General features: G+C 39.0%; 1 protein-coding gene across 15 annotated transcripts in view; it reads right to left on the bottom strand.

The window, feature by feature from the left end:
* Positions 1–516: 516 nt before the first annotated feature.
* Positions 517–19,711, bottom strand: part of PDLIM5 (PDZ and LIM domain 5) — a 182,918-nt gene continuing 163,723 nt past the window's right edge. For 14 of the 15 annotated variants that reach the window (XM_007063004.4, XM_037896913.2, XM_037896915.2 and 11 more), the window contains 5 exons: positions 15,549–15,723; positions 8,782–8,962; positions 7,376–7,496; positions 3,757–3,872; positions 517–2,819 (listed from right to left, as the gene is read on the bottom strand). In XM_007063004.4, coding sequence (XP_007063066.2) covers positions 2,730–2,819; positions 3,757–3,872; positions 7,376–7,496; positions 8,782–8,962; positions 15,549–15,723 — 683 coding nt within the window. In that variant the 3' untranslated portion in view covers positions 517–2,729. The remainder of the gene's footprint in view (positions 2,820–3,756; positions 3,873–7,375; positions 7,497–8,781; positions 8,963–15,548; positions 15,724–19,711) is intronic. The other variant, XM_037896916.2, reaches the window with a different exon arrangement.

Below are 19,711 nucleotides of genomic sequence, written 5' to 3'. Positions count from 1 at the left end.
TAGATGGTTAAGTATCCCCAGGTGAAAGCAGAGAATGCTTTGTACCAAGGCTAAATACAGTATCAGATAATGCTCGTCATGGGAGATAGTATTGCTATGAAAAGCCTCAACCTAGGGAAAAATGCCAAACACACTTGCAAATACACTGCAAAATATTCTACTCTGGCCAGTATTTTGAAATAAAGAATGCTCAATTAATATGAATAGGGTCGTGGTATTGTTCTGGGCTACATTTCTGCTTCTCTTGTGTGACCTTAAAAAAAAATCCGAAGACAAAAAACAACCACCACCCAACAAAATAAATATAACTCCAAAGCTGTTTATTAATACGTATACATCATGATATTGCTTTGCAGACTGCTTTTCATACATCTTTATTTAGAATCAAAACTGGTAACAGGAACAGAGTTTGTCTTATGAAATTTGAAAATGTGAAGTCAAAAGTAGAAGCAAAAGCATAAAGAAAGCAAGCAAGCAAATCACCAGGCTTCTTTAACTCATTTTTTTTTTTAAACAAAACAAGGCAAAAACAGAGAGGTTTGAGCAACTGTAATCTGTAAATGGAAGTATTTTCCCTTTACTGCTGTTTGCAAAACCATTCATATGAATAGAAAATGCTATTGTTTCAGCACACACAGCAGGGAAAGACTACTGAATGGATCAACACATATTGCACCCACTACCCAGCAATTACCTTTAAAATTGTGATAATCTTCTATTAAGCATTCATTATTATATTTACAGATAAAGCTGTCGGCTTGATGTAACTGAACTTGGAAAAGTCTGCCATCATGGTTCAATTATGCAACTCTAAACCCACTTTCACCTCAAAACATTTAAATTCAGTCCTGCCCTCCAACAGGCATATTTTGAGAAATCACTTACAGAGCATGCACGTAAAAAGCACAGTTGCTGATTTTCTAAGTTATAATGCAGTTTCTGATACATCTGCTATGTTCCAGAAGGCAGGATTGACCCTAGACGATTCTCACATTTGCTCAAAAGCAGAACACTGTTTGTTGAGGATATCCCACATGAAAAATACTTTTGGAAGTTGTAAAGTCCCCAATTGAACTACATCAAGCCTGCAGTCAAAAAAAAAATAGACACCTAAAAATTCTGGAAGTAAATAAGCAAGGCTTCCTTAAAAGTGAAATCAAAAAGATACCAATGTGGAATATTCCTAACCAAAATAATAAATATTCAGTGAGAGATACAGCATTCCTTATAAAGTGCCCCTACTAGAATCTCACCTATTAAAAACATTAATAGTCATATAGTTCCTTTTTGTGTGTGCTTGTTTATATAACTTGTTTCACCATTTAATATTAATTACTTAACAGTGACTTTAGTTCGAAGCGTGCGTGTGTGTTTATAATACAAATAGACAAAGCACAAATTAAAGGATAAAACTGCTGCATAACGCAGCAGTATTAGCCCCTCCAGACTGTGGGTCTAGAATTTCTTAGCAACTGGGAAATTCCAAATCCTGGTCCACAAAGGGGTGGGGGGAAAGGAGGTTAAGAAGAATCACTACAATAAATGTTTAATGTGAGTTAACTGCAGTATAATTCCAAGCGGCCGGGGGGGTGGGGTGGGGTGGGGTGGGGGAATCTATTGAAAAGTTTTTCATCTCTCCTGCTCTAAAATACACATTTTCACTTGCAGAAACTACAGTACATTTTAAACCTGTCCGCATCCATCCCCTTCCCAAACACGTGCTGTGTACAGTATCTCCACTGGAAGTATTTATTTGAGCCCCAGCTCTCCAGACTCTAGTTATTTCAAAAGCAATATCAGTCCTACTAAAATTATTTTCTGAGCCTTAAAAATTGCCCAGTCTGCTCCCCGCTCTGGTGTTTTAGTCCAACCCACCAATATCTAGAAAACTGTAAATATTTTAAGCTGCTTTACAACATTGCCTCCATACTACTAGAAGTTAAAGCGTAGGACTACTGAGTACCTTAAAATGCAATTTCACACCCTGACTTTTGTTGGCGAGCATTTTGGTGGTATGTGCCACATTTTGAAGAGTAGGTCCCATGTGTTTTCTCTAGTGGCTCAAAGGGCATCTTTTAGATGCCTATTTTCCAGCACAGTAGCAATTCCACCATTTGGTGGCCATGTAAAAATCTCTGCCATGCTCTTTGCAGATCTGCTCAAGACTTGATTACCAAAGACAAAAACGCCATATAAACGTAACCTGGGCTTACGGAATATGGTTATCACAGAAAAGATTTCATGCATTAATTATGACCCACATATCCCAATTTTTATCTTTGATTTCATTCCTTTTTTTTTTTTTTTAAATTCTTTCCTATAAAATGATGAATATATATCTGATGCTTCCCCCCCGAATACCAGCAAAAGCAAGTTTCATTTTATCACCTCTCTAAACCTGGAAGCCCCATTTCTGATATTTCAACAAATATAACCTTGGCCATAAAAAAAATCATGAGATCAATACAATAATATGCTGTGAGGTGTGTATTTTTACACTCAATAATTTACTCTTGGAATACAGATCTCCCTCCTTCTCTTTTTACTGATTCAAAAATGTTCACTGATAAATACTCTCAACCTTCCCATGTAAAAAGCCCAAAGTTCCCACTTTTCTCTTCCATTGTAAAATCTTATATAAATAGTTTATTAGCCGATTGAAAATGGACATCTGATGAAATTCAACCTTCTCCATTCCTTATGTTGGTTAACGATACGTGGCCTAAGCTTCAGAAGTTCACTGAGTGAGCATGCTTCTTGCACAGGGGCTTATCCTTTTTAGAGAAGAACGTCTGACCCTCCAAACTGTCACAACAGACCTGAAATAGGGTTGGAAAAAAACAAAAACAAAAAACCACTCAGAGAATTATTCTGAATGTGAAATAATCATCACGTGATTGATGCACACAATCATGGAATAAGGATTATTACCCATTGCTCAGGAACATGCTTTCAGGGTGGGATATTTAAAAAGTGTTAGTGTTGGTCAAAACTTGTTCCCATTTAAGTAAATGGGAACTTTCTGATTTACTTTGGTAAGAGCAGAATTAGGGCAATGCTGAGCACTTTTTAAAATCACATCCTTATTGTAACTTTTCCTGTTCGTGCAATACAAACAAAGATGATAGACAGAGATATGCTTTCATTTCAGCTGCAATAGGTTTGTCGTTGTCTCAATACATTTATCTTTGGAATACAAAGAAGAGACATCAAAGTTTATTTGAAACAGGGTTCAAATAAGAATAAAACCCCTAAAAGGTTAACTTAACTGAAGCAGAATTTCCATATATAAAGGATCTGCACAGTATAAAGCAGAACATGAAAGAAAATGAGACAGAGGCATTTGATGTTTAGCGAATACACGATGATCTACACTGGGGGTATTATTACAGGAGAATGCAGTAGAACAGTGAGTTGTAAACTCGTATATCTGAGTTAAAAAACCTCCGGTATATGTGAAACTGAACACAAACAATACTCTTGCCATTTTAGAAATATGACATCTTCCTTTATGGACTTTTAATGCTATATTCCAGAAGGGTCAACATGAAGGGTTAAATGCTAGCACACATGGCCAAGATCTCTAAGAGTGCCAAAATACCACAATAGCAACACACCTTCCAAACAACCGTGAAAGTACTTTTTGTTTGGGTTAGGAGGATTAAGTGACATTTTAGCTGTTACTCTCACATTGCTCAGGTTAGCACAAGCACTGCTGCTACTGATTTGTTTAAAATGTGAAATAATTTTACTTACCGAGCACACAAAGCAGGTGTCGTGCCAGGTGTGGCCCAGGGCTTCAAGAAATCTGTCTCCAGCTTCAATGGGGAATTCACAGCCATAGCACATGGTACCAAAGAGGGCATAGTAATCTGTACCACAGAAAGCATGAAGCATGAGTGGAAATGCAAGAATTTCCTTTCGAAATCATTTTGTTTTTCAGGAGAGGATACTGTGTTTATATTACCACCTGCCAAGTTTCTGGACGAAGCATTCAGGGGGTGGATAAACTAAATAGGGGCCTGAGAGATACGAAATACCCCTTCCTCTCACCAGCTCATGCTCACTCCCTTTCCTTTCTATTTCTTAATCTTTCCTTCTTCATCTCTCTTTTCTTCCTTCTGTGTTTTCACTTCGAGTCCAATAGTGTGTTAAGGGTGAAATTCACCCCATGCAGAGGACCAGAACAAGGCCTATGCACTCCTTAAGTCCCCCTCAATCCCTATTTTGAGACTTTGCATGGTGCATAGGCCTCACGCTGGCCCTCGGCACGGGTGTATTTCCTTCTTAAATGAGTTTCTTTAAGCTACACTCCAATACAAAACCACTCACACTTCAAAAATATATACATATTTGCTCTCCAGTTCTTCTCTAAACAAAGACCAACACTTTTGACCAAACTGGATTTTTAAATAGTTTCCTTTTAAGTTATTCCACCCATTGTGGTTTGCTCATGTTGAGCAGAGTGTTTTTAAAAAAAACAAAATCAGATTTTGCCTAGAATCTCTCACTCTAACTTTGTATCCTGCTGTATGTTCATTACAATACAATGTGCATCTAACCAACATTTGTAAATATATGAAGGTCAGTATTGGCTCTGATAGTCTCCTCTCAAAGAGTGAAACTCACCCCTGTGCAAAGGTCACCTCAAGTGCTATGCATCTTTTACATCCGATGTCGTGTTGCTCCGCTGCACAGGGCCAACTTTCACCCTGAATTAGTTTAAGTTTTCTTTCATTTCAGACCCATCCCTACTCCCCACCCCCAACAGCCAAGCATAAGGAAAAAAATAAATGTTCAGGTCCAGAACAAGAACAGTGAGGTAGCTTTAATGGGTTTTGGATCACTGCATCATGATGCCAAAGGTACCATGTGTCATGGAACACTAAGTTTCCATGAGACGAATTAGACAAAGTGACAGCTATATTGGAATTTCAGACTTCATTCTTTTTGGCAACATTGTGGCACTGACGGAGAAGAGATGTTTGAGGACTGTTCTTAGGGAACCCGGGAAGGAGTGGCAAGCAGTGAGAAAGTAGATTTTGTTTCTCTACTCGGCAACATGGACGTGCTGAGTCTCTCTAATGCCCGCTGGAGAACTCAGAGCCAACAGGTGCCTTTTCCCATGTGAAAAGGCAAAGGGGCAGATTTCTGCTTTGGATCCCCTAAAACAGTGCTCTAAAACAAGATGCTTAAAAGCAGGTTGTAAGCACAAACATATTGGAGCAGTAAAGCCCTTCACTGACTGACAGTGGCAAGAGGGATGTATCCTTTTTATTAGTCCAGGATCTCGATGCTGGGAAAAAATAATAATAGTGTGTGTGTAGTGGGGAAAGTTGGTGAAAACATCAAATAGTACAGTACTTCTCCATCTCACAGGACCTGTAAATCCTGACTGTGACCCTAGTGTCACAAACATATTGCTTCAATTGCTTCAATCTTACAATAGTCAGAGCCCTTTTTAACTTGGCTCCTGCTTACAGTGCCAAAAAGTTACAGATTTTCCTTTGGAAGAAAGAGAGCAGTAGCAAAGGCATAATGGAAGGCTTCAGCTTTCTTTCCCTTTCACCCTCCAGAAACTGTGGTATAACAGTTTCTTCTATGCAGCGTTCTTCACACAGAAGTAGCTGAAAGTGCTCTGTGTTCAGCAAGTTCATACCGATTGCTCAGCCAACCCCTCCGTTTAACATCTCATTAGAAACCCAGTGCTTTTACTACATAGCACTTCCACCCCTGGTCCTGACAGTCGTACCTGCAACCTCAGGATGTGTCAAAGCGGACTTGTACTAACAACCTTGCGGCTCACAAGTAAGCTTACTACCACATGTGTCATGCTGATAATAATGGCACCGTGTTTCAATATCTATCTGCCTGTAGCTCAGAAGAGTGAGCATTTGAGCTGGGAAGGCTTGTAAAGTAGCACCAATCAACGCATTCTGTAACATGGAGGATCACTTGATAGGAGCAAGAATTCAATATCAGCAGAACAAATGCAGTCATGAATTCTCCACCTCGAGGTGAGTTATTGATTACTTTAATACTAGTTTTGATCACTCTATTTAGAGACTGTCAAGTGTTTCTAAGTTTAGGGACTTCAGACTCCCAGAGGATGACATTTCAACAACACTGTCATACTTGACAAGACTACGCATCTGTCAATATTCCATTCCACAGGATACTCCCATGATTCAACAGCAGCAAGATGCTGCAGTACTTCTGACACTGTTATGGGGAGGCTAGTGTGTACTCCTCTCCTCCGCGTAACCAAATCAATCCTGGCAGCAGAATCTTCCTCGGCCGTGCTGATCTTTAGCTCCCCTTCACCATTTCTGCATTGCTTTGAACAACTCTGCTAACAACCAGAGCTGAAATGTTGGCTCCAATGAAATCAATGAGAGTTTTGCCACTACTTGAGTGGAGACAAGATTCACCCCAGGTCTCTTCCCAATCAATCTGCTTTTCACTCTCTCCTGCCCAAGCTACTCACCCTAATACTCCTATTAGTGAAATCACACTGTACATTACAGGGCGGGGGGAAACCATGAAAAGGCCCCACTGGTGACGTTTCTAATATGGTTTAAATACCATGCAAGAAAAAAACCACACAACATCGAACCTTTTGTCAATTATTTCTTTCACATTTTGTGAATGTTTATTATAAATACCATCCCATTTCTTTCCTAGAGAGGGAATCTATGTGGAAAGTTTTCAACAAACTAGGAAAGCAAAGAAAATAAATGAAATTATTCACTCCTTCAAGGAAATGGTTTGGCTGAAAATGTGAAAAAGGGAAGTTCAAAGGAGACTGTTTTTCACATTAATACTGGTCTTTAGATTTTCAAGAGCTATAATCAACTCACTGTATTTTTATTCCTACCAGCCTTTTTGATCTTAAGCTTGTGTTCTACAGATGTTATTCTTGATCCTGCAAAGCACTTCCTCCTGCACAGATCACTTACGACCAGAAGTAGCCTTATTGCCATCAGTAAGACTACTCCTGGTAACACACACTACTTCCCACAGTATTTGCTCATTTAATCCCTATTTCAAGTGAATGAAGAGATATGGGTTCTCATAAAAACCAACATGAAAATCTCTTGAGAATTAGCATTTTGTTGTGTTATCTATACCTACATCTGGGAACTTAGCAAGAACAGCAACTAAATGAAACTACGACGAAGAGCCTATTCCTAATGAAGTCAATAGCTAAATTCCAACTGACTTCACTGAGGCAAAATCCAGCCCCCGACTCAAAGGTGCTAGTTTGTTGGATAAGATGAAATAAATACATTCTTATGAGAACTAGTGGGAAAGCTTCCGTCAAAGTGAAAGGGTTTGTTTTATCGAAAACATTGGTCATTTTGTCGCTGCTCACCTGTCTCACAATAGGGATCCCCATCTTCCAAATGGAAGACATTATTGCGAATGGGATTATGGCAGGCCACACATACGAAACAGGAAACATGCCAAGTTTGTTTCAAAGCATTGATTACTTCCTGTTGGGGTAAGAAAAAGGGGTATTAATAAGTGATGTTGATATGATGAGTGAATAGGGGTGATCATGTTCTGTACTGTTGTAAAAAACACTTTGTTTTTATGTTTTCTCTGCAATGTTACATGAGGATCTTATTAAATAAATTAACATGAGCATAAATTTTTGCTGACATGCATTATAAACTACTGCATTTTTAAAAAATGTCTCTCCCGTTCTTCATCTCTGATGAAGAACTGTTTAAATTATCATCTCAAAATATCAACGTGTTATTTCAAGTCTTTGGCAGCTGTCAAAAATTAAAGCAACAAAAAATCCCAAAGCCAAGATCAATTTGGTTACTCCATTGTTTCAGGGATACTCTTGTAATACTCTGGAGGACGCATGCAGAACTGAAGTTCAACAAGCTTAACAGTACCACGGCCCCCTGCTAGGGTCCCCAAACAGATTTTGGGGCAGATTCTGTCTCCCTTATTCACGTTGAGTAGTACCTTACTGTGTGAGCAGTCCCACTGATTTCAGACAAATATAAATTAATATTCGTGAAGATAGGGAAAAGTTAATTAGGGGACATCACAAAGGACATTATGACAATTTTGTTAGGTTTTGAAAGATGATGTAATGCCAAATGTGACTTGAAACTTGGACTGCTAAAGCAATGAGATGTATGCTGACCATTTCCAGCGACACCGGGGAACAGACTCTTATCTTTCTGGGTCAAAGGGTTGGAATTGGAAACTTTAGGCTGTGAGACGAGCAAGGGCTTTTCTACCTACCACACTCGAGGGAACATTTTGATATTTTATCTTATGCCTAGTGCCAGACAAATGACATGTTCTGTAGTACTCAGCGAGGCATAATCATTTTTACATATTGTACAATTATTTTGTCAATTCTGTCAAAAACCACCAATAAAATATCCTTTCACTTCAATCAAAGAACTGCAGCAGTTACCGATGGGCAACTGGGAGAGAGAAGATGAACTCCGAAGAGGCAAAGCCAGAAGCAAGGCCTGGGGTCCAGGTTTCTGGCAAGGGGGAGGCTGCAATGTCTCTCCTCAAAGAGTGCTGGAGATAAACTGGTAATGTCCATTATCGGCATGGGACTAGAATATAGAACTGTAGCCTACGTGTATATGACGACAGCTGTATTGGTGCTACAGAGTGAATCTGCAATAAAGTGTTCCCTAACAGCAACTAATCCATTACAAAAATGAGGAAAAGGCTGTGGTTAATATTCACCTTTAAACATACTAATTTAAACCATGCACACACAGTTTGATTACTTACTCCAAGTATCTTCCTCTGGCATCGAGAACATTCAGGGGCAAAGAACTTCTCATAGCAGATCTCGCAATAGAGAGCCCCCTTCTCTTCCACAAACCCAACGTAAGCCATAGAGGTTCTGCAGTGAGCACAGTTAAACTCCTCTGGATGCCAGGATTTCCCCAAAGCCACCAGGAAAGGTCCCCTGGTTAAAGGAGAAGGGACTAGTTTAGCCAATGCAGTGCAACTGAAAGGGACAGGGGCAACACGGACAACTGTAAATGTCTATCCAAATTAACCATGTGACATTAGTACGAACAACAAACCTTTGCTGGTTAACATCTCTTACCTACAACAATCTCCAATGAAACACTGAACAATTCTGTGCCCATTTCACTGCATTTCAGTAATGCCTGGAATGATCTTTGTTCACAACAACACTAATGTCTTTTCTTTCACATCTTATTTTGAACTCCATTAAATATAGTGCCATAACACTGAAGTGATTGCTAGAAAAAAGGTTACTATTTTATAAGACCTCGTTATAAGATCTTCCAAATGATTTCTAGCCATTGCAAAATATATTTAATTTCATTTAAAATTATTATAACTTTTTTTCAGTACATATGTGTATCAAGGTTACAAATGTTAACATAGATTTGACTCCACAAAGAAGTCAAGAAGGATAAGATCAGTTTCTCAAGAGAGAAAAATACCATAAATTTCCTTATCCTGAGAGTCTGTTGCAGTGACGAACCATTCCACGTGAGAGACAGCCATTTTCTCCAGCAGCCAATTATGGCAAGAACATTTTGCATCCAGAAGGGGAAATGTCAAGCCATTATCATTTGAGAAATGCAGAAGTACTTGTAAGATATTCATTTGGATAAGTCAATCAGGGTTTTGGACAAAACCACCCAGTCTACTAGCAAATTAATTTTTGCCAGATTATACTTATAAAGCTCTCCCTTATACAGTTACATTTATATTCATTTTGAAACATATTTAAAGTGGTTATTTTCTATAATAATTATTTGTTTTGATACTCACACATTCGTTTTTAGCAAAGATAGGGTTTTGATTTGAGACTAAGTTCAAACCATATTCAAACTTTGAGGAAACTGGGGTCTGGAACAAAACTTTAATTTTCTGCAACCCTGAAAGATTATCGTGTAACTTGCTGCTGTACTTAACCTAGTTCTGATCATGCTCAATATACAGCACTCCATCCTGCATCAAAACACAAAACAATCAAAAATCCCACACCACAATGATTCCAAATATTAAAGGGAATTAAGTAAGGAATAGAACATTTTTTGTATAGAATGGCAAGATTTTCTTACCAACAAAGTAATTAGGGAAGATAGGGAGAACAATGGGGATGAATTTTTCCAACTAGCTTGCTAGGGTGGGATATCTGCAGGATGGGAAGACAAATGGGCAGTAGAACGAGGAGAAATTCATCGAAAGAAGCTGAGGATAATTCTTTTCATTTCCCTCATTTATTTGTTTTCTTGATGGAACACGAACAGTAGAGGAAAGCAAAGGAAATGGGACAAAAGTATATTTAAAATGGCTCATGCATCATCTTGGAAAAGGGAGAGAATTTATTTCATTTACAAAGTTATTGCCTGACCGTATTTGACAACCGGAGAAATAATGGAAACAATATTTGGAAAATTGTTCCTGAACCTGGAAGACCAAATTAGTGTCGTCAAACTCCAGACTCCCTTGTGGATGACTAAATAGTGCAAACGCTGACCTAACCTGATACCCTTCAGCCTCTGTACAAGCACCTTTTTACATCAATGCCCTTTCAGTTATGTACAGATCAAACAATACAAGTTCTTGTGTACAACAAAGTGCTCTCTTCTCACAGTGTCAGCACAGGCTAATTTAACGCATTCATTAACACAGGACTGACACTGAAGAGGTTCTTCTAGCTTCAGTAGGATCAAGTTTCTGTTTGTCTGTTCTAAAATGATAGGCTTGGATAGTTGCAAAGTGGAAGGAAAGTATTCTAATAAAAGCAGGAGAGGGACCTCAACATCTGGTGTATTTAGCTCTCCACAGTTTTGACATTTTTAGGCTAACCATTCCAGATAGCGTGCTGGAATCCAGGTGGACAGGAAATGGTATAAAATTGTATCTAAGCAGTTTTCCCTCCCAACAGGCCCAAGACAAACATGGTAGCATACTGCACAGTGTCTCTTAGGATTCAAGTTTTTCCATCAGTATGCTTGTACTTGCTATATACATATGTTCAGAAACATGCCTTTAAAAAAAAAAAAAAAAACAACAAAAACCCATACTTTTAACTGGGTCACTGTTTAAACATGTTAGAAGTTTAATCATACTCAAAACCTTAAAAAGAAAACCTCGAAGGACAGAAAAAAAATGGCAAAGTAGACAAAGATGTGATATTCAGAATTTTGGAGGCGTTCCTGATCTTGGCATGGATTAAATTGTTTCATCAAAAAACATTCATCCCGTACTGAGAGCTTGCAGTAATGAAAGGTATTCATTTACCACTGGACCGAAAAGGGACTTATAACTGCAAGAGGTCAAATTTTGTAGGTCGTATTTATTATAAAACCATCACCCACTCCATCATGAAAATCAAGGACAATCCTACAAGCCACAGCTTGCTTTGAGTGAGCCATCCTTACAGGTTGTTTTGAGGCGCTAAGGACTTCACGTCCAATTTTCAAACATGACTGTGTAGACTAGGTGTGCAAACCCTACAGCTGTGTAGAAACTTACACTCAGACAACTATTTATTCTTTCGGCACCCTGCAAGGCAGCCACTTTTATACTGCTTATAAATAAGCAGTATAAAAATATACTATACATAAGCTGTATAAAAAGGAGAAGCAAAGGCTTACCAGAAAATAAGCACTATTTCCCTATTTTGACACTATAACCAGACACAACAGTGTCAGTATATTCAGAGGGTCCACCAGCAGTATCTAGCTTGGTGATCATGTGCATTGTACTGCACGATCAAGCCAACAGAGGAATTTAGTGGTGGGGAGATGGAAAGGATTTTCACATCTGCTCAGCTGGTCAATCGCTTGATAGTTAACAGAATGGCCGTCCAAAAACCAAACATTTCTTCTTTTCCAGTCACTGGCAAACCCCATGACCTGTATTTTCTTATAGATAAGAAACCAACAAAAACGGTACTCTTAATTTTGCTCCTTGCCCTTCAGAATAATTAAACTTTGAGAAAATAGATCTTAAAAATAAATCTTTCGTCACACTTACACACACAAGAATATACAGGATTATTAGTGGAGACCCTGGGGATACAAATTTGGATTTCCAAGTGACAACCAGTTCAGCATCTTGGTATTAAGAGACTTACTGAGTTCCTGAAGTCCTTGGGAGCTATCAATTAAAAGTCTTTCAGAGCCTCTTTACAAATATTACATATTTTAAACAGAAAATATAGCTTGTGTTTGGTTTGGGTATCTTTATACGAAGAAAGAAAAGTTTAATCTAATGAAACCTTGGAAAATGTTGACGTCTGTGGAAGATAAACATATCTATAATTAAGAGAATAAATTAAAAAGTTATAAGATGTCTCAATTTTTTTGGCTTGACAAGCCATGGTTACTCTATGCCTTAGTGTAAAGTAACCAACGCTACAGTGCATTTTGGCTGCAAAACAGGTGTACAATGGAATGTCACTTGATCCTGCTCCTACCTTTTCGTAGGTAATGCTGCCACTAAGGCCATGAACTGTAATTATGTTAAAACTTGAACTCCAAAAGCTATCACAATCTTCCAGAACCACTGTAGCGTGAGAATGTTGGGTGAACTCAGTTTACTGATTACTGTACTGTCAGTTGATCTTGACATGAAATTATCCTTGTTCTTAAGAACTCCGTTGGCATTTGAAGATATGAAAGCTTGGCCTATGAAAAGCATCCGAATAATCTGAATTGATATACAACTGACTGTTGAAAGACAGATAAATAGTGGTCAAACTGAAATATCATATGGTACAATTACTCTGTGCTGTACTCATGTGCCATGTATGCATGACTAGCCAGCTTTTCCTCTAATTAAAATAAATCCCAGTAGCAATAAGCTTAAAACGGCATGCAAACTGAACTGCAACTGCCATATTTTTATTCATGTCCAGAAGGCTGTTTAATCCAGCATCATAGGAACTAATCCTTCCACCAGAATATATGGGATTTATGTAAGAAATATTTAGCACTAAGGAAAAAGGAAGTTAGACATGCAAGTCCCCTGCACACATGTGGGAAAACAGAACCCATCACTTTCAGATGCATTATAATTCAATGGCTGCAAAGCACCATTTAAGTGTGGGGGTGGCATAGCTTCCCCCCTCCCCGCAACTCCACCTGACCCTTCTCTTCCCCTCTCAGGCACCCCCCTCCACCAGCAACCTGATCTCCCCAGGCCCATTAGCCATCCCCTCCAAATTTGAGGGAGTGATGTTGCGACCGCCACTCAGATCAGGCCTGGCAGCCCCTCTGTTGTGACAAATTTGAGTGACTGGTATTGCAACCTGGCATGCTGGTTCGCAGTACCAATCAAGTTGGACCTGGCCAAAAAGTGGTCAGGGCACAGGCTGCATGGCCCCACCAGTTCTGCAACCTATGCTGTAATTTATTAAGGAGGTATCTGCCACAGAAAATCTACAGTAGGCGATGGTATAAGTGCTGTTGATCGGGGCATTTTTTTGTTGTGTTGACTACATCTTAACCGAGACCGTTTCACAGACCACACATTCTCCAGTTCAGTTATGTAGCTCATCTCCCACTTCATTTGTGATCAATCATCATCCGTGTGGTAACTACAGCAACTTGTTACATACAAATTATTGTTTGTCTTGCAGTAGTACCTAGGGGTCCTAATCATATGCCAAAGCCCCCGTGAGCTGCATATTCACATTACAAACAATCCCTGTTCCAAGAACACTGCAAGCTACGTAATATTAGGAAAGCATTTAATGTATGTTTAAACCCATTTAATGAGATTTAGCAGCTGGAAACAAGGTGAAATAGCACCATGTGACCATCTGGTTCTCCAGATTAGAGCGTGAGAGCCACTGGTGTAGATAAAGCTACAATAATGTCTGCTAAACCAGCAATAATTTAAAGGGAGCTGCAGTTTCTCAAGTGAGAGATTATAGTGCTACACCTTAAAGACAAAATAACCACAGCTGTGGAAGACGGGCATGCTTGGCTTTCTGCATGTAATTTACTATATACTGATCCATTCAGAAATTTCTATTGGCCAGGTAATGAGATAGTTAAATGATACATGGTTTTAGAGGCTAAACTTTTCAATACACCCTTTTAATTGCACCCATAAGACTTGTGAACATTTTACATTTTTATAGTGCAGCATAAAATTTGAATTGGAATGAATGCATATCCCTGTTTGAATTAGAACATGTGCACATATTTCATTCATTATTGCTATAAGAAAATTTTCAGATTACTCATTTTTAATGCCTTGATTATTTAATAAAATAATTATTTTCCCATGGGTTTACGAGCTTGAGCAGCCCAGGTAAATGACAGCTTTTTTGGGGGGGGAGGGTGGAGAAGAGAGATTATTTTTTAAAATTTGACCAAGAAAACACCACACATTAAGAAATTTTTTTTAAATCCAAGATCAGGACCGTGCTCTTAGGAAATTCACCCTTCTCCCCCCATCCCTCCCGCTTATGGAAGGAATACCAGGAAGGTTCACTCATTCACATCAGGTGGTCCTTTCTACGTTTACTGTCCTTTTGGAGACAGATCCATCGGCTAATAGGCAAAAATCACTACCTATATATTCTAACCAATCATTACATCACTGAAGTGAATGGAATGTATTTAGCTTAATCTCAGTCACAGAATGTATCTGGGTGAAATTTCTTTCCATCCATATTATACAACTCAAAGTCACTAGACACTGTAACAATCAAGTGCATGATGGTTAGCCCTAGATTATGATTGGACAGATTTCAAGATCGGACACTGGGGGAAAAAAACCCAAAACTACTATTACTATAGTCCTAGCAATAATTAAAATGTGAAATTTCTTCTTATGTGTGGGAGTATCTTACGTTTCCTCCTCTTTTCATTTAATTGTTCTGGCTTACCAAGTACCATTCAAAACTGAAAAGGAGGACTTGTGGCACCTTAGAGACTAACCAATTTATCTGAGCATAAGCCTTTGTGAGCTACAGCTCACTTCATCGGATGCATCCGATGAAGTGAGCTGTAGCTCACGAAAGCTTATGCTCAGATAAATTGGTTAGTCTCTTAGGTGCCACAAGTCCTCCTGTTCTTTTTGCGAATACAGACTAACACGGCTGCTACTCTGAAACCATTCAAAACTGGTTATTCCTTATTTGATTTGCGTCTTATCCTGTATTTGCCTTTCGACTTGTTAATCTTCCGGGTCTGACTGAATGAACGTTTGATTTTGTCACAACTTGTTTATTTGGTTTAGGTTTTATTTTTGCCGAGTCCCAGCCAACATTCCCATTTTCAGTAAAACAGGTTCTAAAAGCGCCCATGACTATTGAGAGCAGATAAGGGCTTCCACATTTGCTTCCTGTGTCACCAGGTCCAGGTTCACTTTTTTAAAATGAATCATGTGGATTTCATGCCTGAAAGCGGTAAAAAGCATTGAATCTTGTTTGACTGAAATGCAGCCCAAAAGCATTTGTGACGAACATAATTAAAATAAAACAAAACCAGGTTATGTCGTAAGAAAGAATTCAGGATAAAATGATCATTAAAAGGAGTACAAACCTAATGACCTGGTTACACTGAGCACACATAGGAGTGCGCTTTCCTGCTGGAATATGCTCTGCTCTCTGCACCAAAGTGTCTTGCTCTGTTAGTTGAGGCGGAGTCACGGACTTATCGCTTGGTGCAGTTGCGCCAGACGGTGTCATATTGTTTGATATCCATCCACTTGTAGGAGCTAGGGAAAATAAGAGTAAAAAGTAGTATAGAGACACTATTCAAAATATGTCAACCTCAATAAACAGGTATACAAGAACAGAGCTCAGTTCAATACCTGAATTTGTATGTTTAAAATACGCACAGTACATACATGATGCTGAAAAAAAAAAATACATAGCAACAGGGTAACATGACGAATCTAGTTTACTCTTTTTACCCAATCTGGCAGGTGACTAGCCACCAAAAGCACCAAACCAACATTACTTACCAGGCTAAAATTTCTGGGAAACACAGAATGGTTTTCAATTAAGTGGGAAAGGAGTGGACAAAATTGGACCTAATGGAGCAATCAGGTTACAGAATATGTGACATGTTAAGATCTCACTGTGCTTTGGACAGGTCAAGCTGAAGCCAAGCTTACAAATATATGAGCAGTGACAAAACAGCATGACATACATCTTACAACTCAAGAAAGATCTTGGAGTCATTGTGGATAGTTCTCTGACAGTGTCCACTCAATGTGCAGCCACAAAAGCAAAAAAGAATGTTGGGAATCATTAAGAAATGGATAGATAAGAAGACAGAAAATATCATATTACTTCTATATAAATCCATGGTATGCCGACATCTTGAATACTGTGTGCAGATGTAGTTGTCTCATCTCAAAAAAGATACATTAGAATTGGAAAAGGTTCAGAAAAGGGCAACAATAACGATTAGGGGCATGGAACAGCTTCCGTACGAGGAGAGATTAATAAGACTGGAACTTTTCAGCTTGGAAAAGAGATGACTAAGGGGGGGGTATGATAGAGGTCTGTAAAATCATGACTGGTGTGGAGAAAACAAATAAGGAAGTGTTGTTTACTCCTTCTCATAACACAAGAACTAGGGGTCACCAAATGAAAAGAATAGGAAGCAGGTTTCTGAACTTTTAGGTGTACTAGGAACAGGTTTTAAGGCATTTCTGAAGTCAGGGTGGTGTTTAAAAACATGAAAGCTGAGACTCTCACATCGTAACTTGCTTCCAGAAGCTGAGCTTTACAAAAAAAATGCCAAGCATCACGGAGTCTCATGATAAAATTGTGAGAGTTGGAAACGCTGAATTCATTGTTCCATGCCCCCTGACCCTTCCACAGATCTCTACTACCCGCTCAGAAGGTGAAAAGGGAAGAAGGCTGCAATACCATACCCTACCCTACCCCCTTCAGACCACACTAAGGGTGACCTTCTTCTCTACAAGCTGGACAGGGGAGGATGTGGAGACTGGGTGGACCTGTGGGTGTAAGGAAATGCTTATTGTCGCCCATCCACCATGTGGAGTTCACACGGAAAAGATAATACAACCAAAATTATTATCTTTTCCATGGACCTCTTCCATCCTGGGGCCCTCAGACAGAGGAGATGCAGGTGGTGGGGACAACAGATCCCATGTGAGTGGTGGTCTATGAAAAAAAACTCAGTGAGTTTGGGAGTTACACACTATTCCTGAATTCATCTTGTAAAATTCAAGTCTCGGAAGTCCTCCCTCCATCACTGCCTGAGAAAAAGGAGAATCAATGGCGAATCTAGCTGCCTGGATGTAGATGGAGGTACAGGCATGGGGCGGAGGCATTATTTGTAGGTTCAAGTCAGCCTCCAGTTTTTGTGCAAGTGTTCTCTGAGTAATTTTTAAAGAATTTAGTACTGAGGGATTTTGGTTTGGGATTTCTCATCAGAATTAGATTGAATTATTACAGAAATGTGCCAAATTACTTAGTAAACAGCTCTATCAATTAGTTTTCCAATGTCATCGATAATGTGCTCTTTGGGCAGAGTGCACCATCAATAATGATCATTACCAATGCTTTAATTGTTCACATTTTTTAACTGATGAAGTAACAAACCAGGAGAAATACCTTTCCTTCATTTAGGCGATACTAAACCTACAGTGGCTGAAATTTAAGAACAGCAAGTTCTTTAAAAAACAGTGACCTATTGTAGGATGGAAAATGAAAAGTTATATTAAGTACAGTAAGATAAGAAAAAATATACAGTGTTAAGAATAATCTAGAGCCACATTCATCGATCACCCAGTAACATTTGCTAACTTCTTTCTGTTGTAAGAAAGCTTTGAGAAAAAGAACCAAAGCAAAAGAGACGGCGCTCATAGGAAACAGGGGAGAGGTGACACACACAACGTAGCATGTCAGCAAAGGAAATACCACCCAGAGCATTATCATCATATAGTAATGACATCAACTGTAACTGCCTCTAGCACTGCTTCACCAGACCCATCCCCAGATCTGCCTGTACAGAGCATATTCAATACTTCTCTGTCCAACAACTCAAACATAAACTCCACTATCATAATCTACTGGGCCAGTGTTCTCTTCTGGGAGGTGCAGATGATTTCTAGTGTTGGATCAGATATTGTATCAAAGGAGGCTTGCAGGTTATATCAAGGATTGAGCTTAGCAATACTGCTTAATTTTTTTCAGTCTTATTACTTAATGAGATATACAGCACTTAGACCTTTTTTTAAAAAAAATTTTTAAACACAGTGGTTGCAAAGCTGGGGCCTGTGACTGAGCCACAAAAGAATTAATTTCCACTCAAAATAGAACTCATTCCTTTAGATGGCTGAGCACACTGGACTGGAGTGCTCAGCCCTTTGTGGGATCAAGGCCCCGATTAATAACATATTTCTAATACAATAATTTTATCAAATTTCAGAATTCTAGAATGAAATTTTATCAAATTTCAGAAGTCTTTTGGCACCATTTAAGTCAGTGGCAGACTACCTATGACTTCACTGGGGCCACTCACCCCCAAATCTACTTTACCTTCTCAGGCTATGTGCAGACTTCAAGATGGGGGAGTACTTCCCAGCCAAAGAGACATACCTGTGCCAGCTCCGATTGAGCTTTTGCACTAAAAACAGAGCGTAGCTGCGACGGCACAAGTGGCAGGAGGGATTAGCCGGCCCGACTATGTACCTAACCTCTCAGACAGGATCGTATTCAAGGTGTTTAGCCCCTCCTGCTGTCACGTCTCCCCTTTACGTTTAGAATGTGAGCTCGATGAGAGCTAATGTAGCAGCATTTCTTCAAACCGGGAATTATGCCCTGAGCTCGAAGAGCAGACATAGCCTAAATGTGTGCCTTCTAAATATTAACGGAACTCCTATTACTGTTGAAACTTACTACAAGGATCAGACCTCAAAAACTGTACTTAAATCTACTCTGGGGGCAGTTATTTAAGACCCAATGAAATGACTTTATAGTTACAAAAGATAAAAGTAGTAACAGAACATACATACATTTTAGGTCTGATTTATTTTGTTTTCTTAAGCGGTGTATGAATTATAAAATTCATTTTCTGTAGAATGCCATTACGGCCAAGAGAATTGAAAGATGCCAGAAACGTTTAATACTCCCACAAAACAAACAAACTTACTTTCCAAGTTCCTCAACTGATCAGCTTTCCCCACTCACAAAGTTTCTCAAAGTGAATCCCAAAAATTTATTGAGAAATCTCACCAAGTGAAACTGCCACAACATGCCTGAATATTTGAAATGGCAGATTCAGATACTGTGTTTCTGTTCATTTTAATATTACAAAACATACAGGCTTGTAAAGCTTTAAACAATCATTTTGAGAGCTGCTGTATTAACAAATCATTGTTATAACAACCAGCACCACATCATAACAACCAGCACCACAGCAATGAGTCAAACTCATGAACCAAAATATATTTACAACTGTACACCTGAAGCAAATACAATGCGAGAGAGTAACATGCCCACATTTTAAAACTTTTTTAAAAAGTAGCCAACTACAATAAACATCAGTGCTCTATAAAACAGACAACAGCTTTGCATGAAGTATGCCAAGGAACGTGAGGTCAGGAATAAAGATTCATAAAGACAAAGGATTTCTCCCTTTCTGCCCAACTTTAACCCTTGGCTACAGAGATTACATGGCTGCACCAAAGGAAGTGAACTCCAGCTTTAAAGCATCAAAGCATA

Source organism: Chelonia mydas, chromosome 4 (genome assembly GCF_015237465.2).
Source record: "Chelonia mydas isolate rCheMyd1 chromosome 4, rCheMyd1.pri.v2, whole genome shotgun sequence".
NCBI lineage: Eukaryota > Metazoa > Chordata > Testudines > Cheloniidae > Chelonia > Chelonia mydas.
The sequence above is the reverse complement of the archived record's forward strand: the minus strand, read 5'-3'. Positions and strand labels throughout refer to the sequence as shown.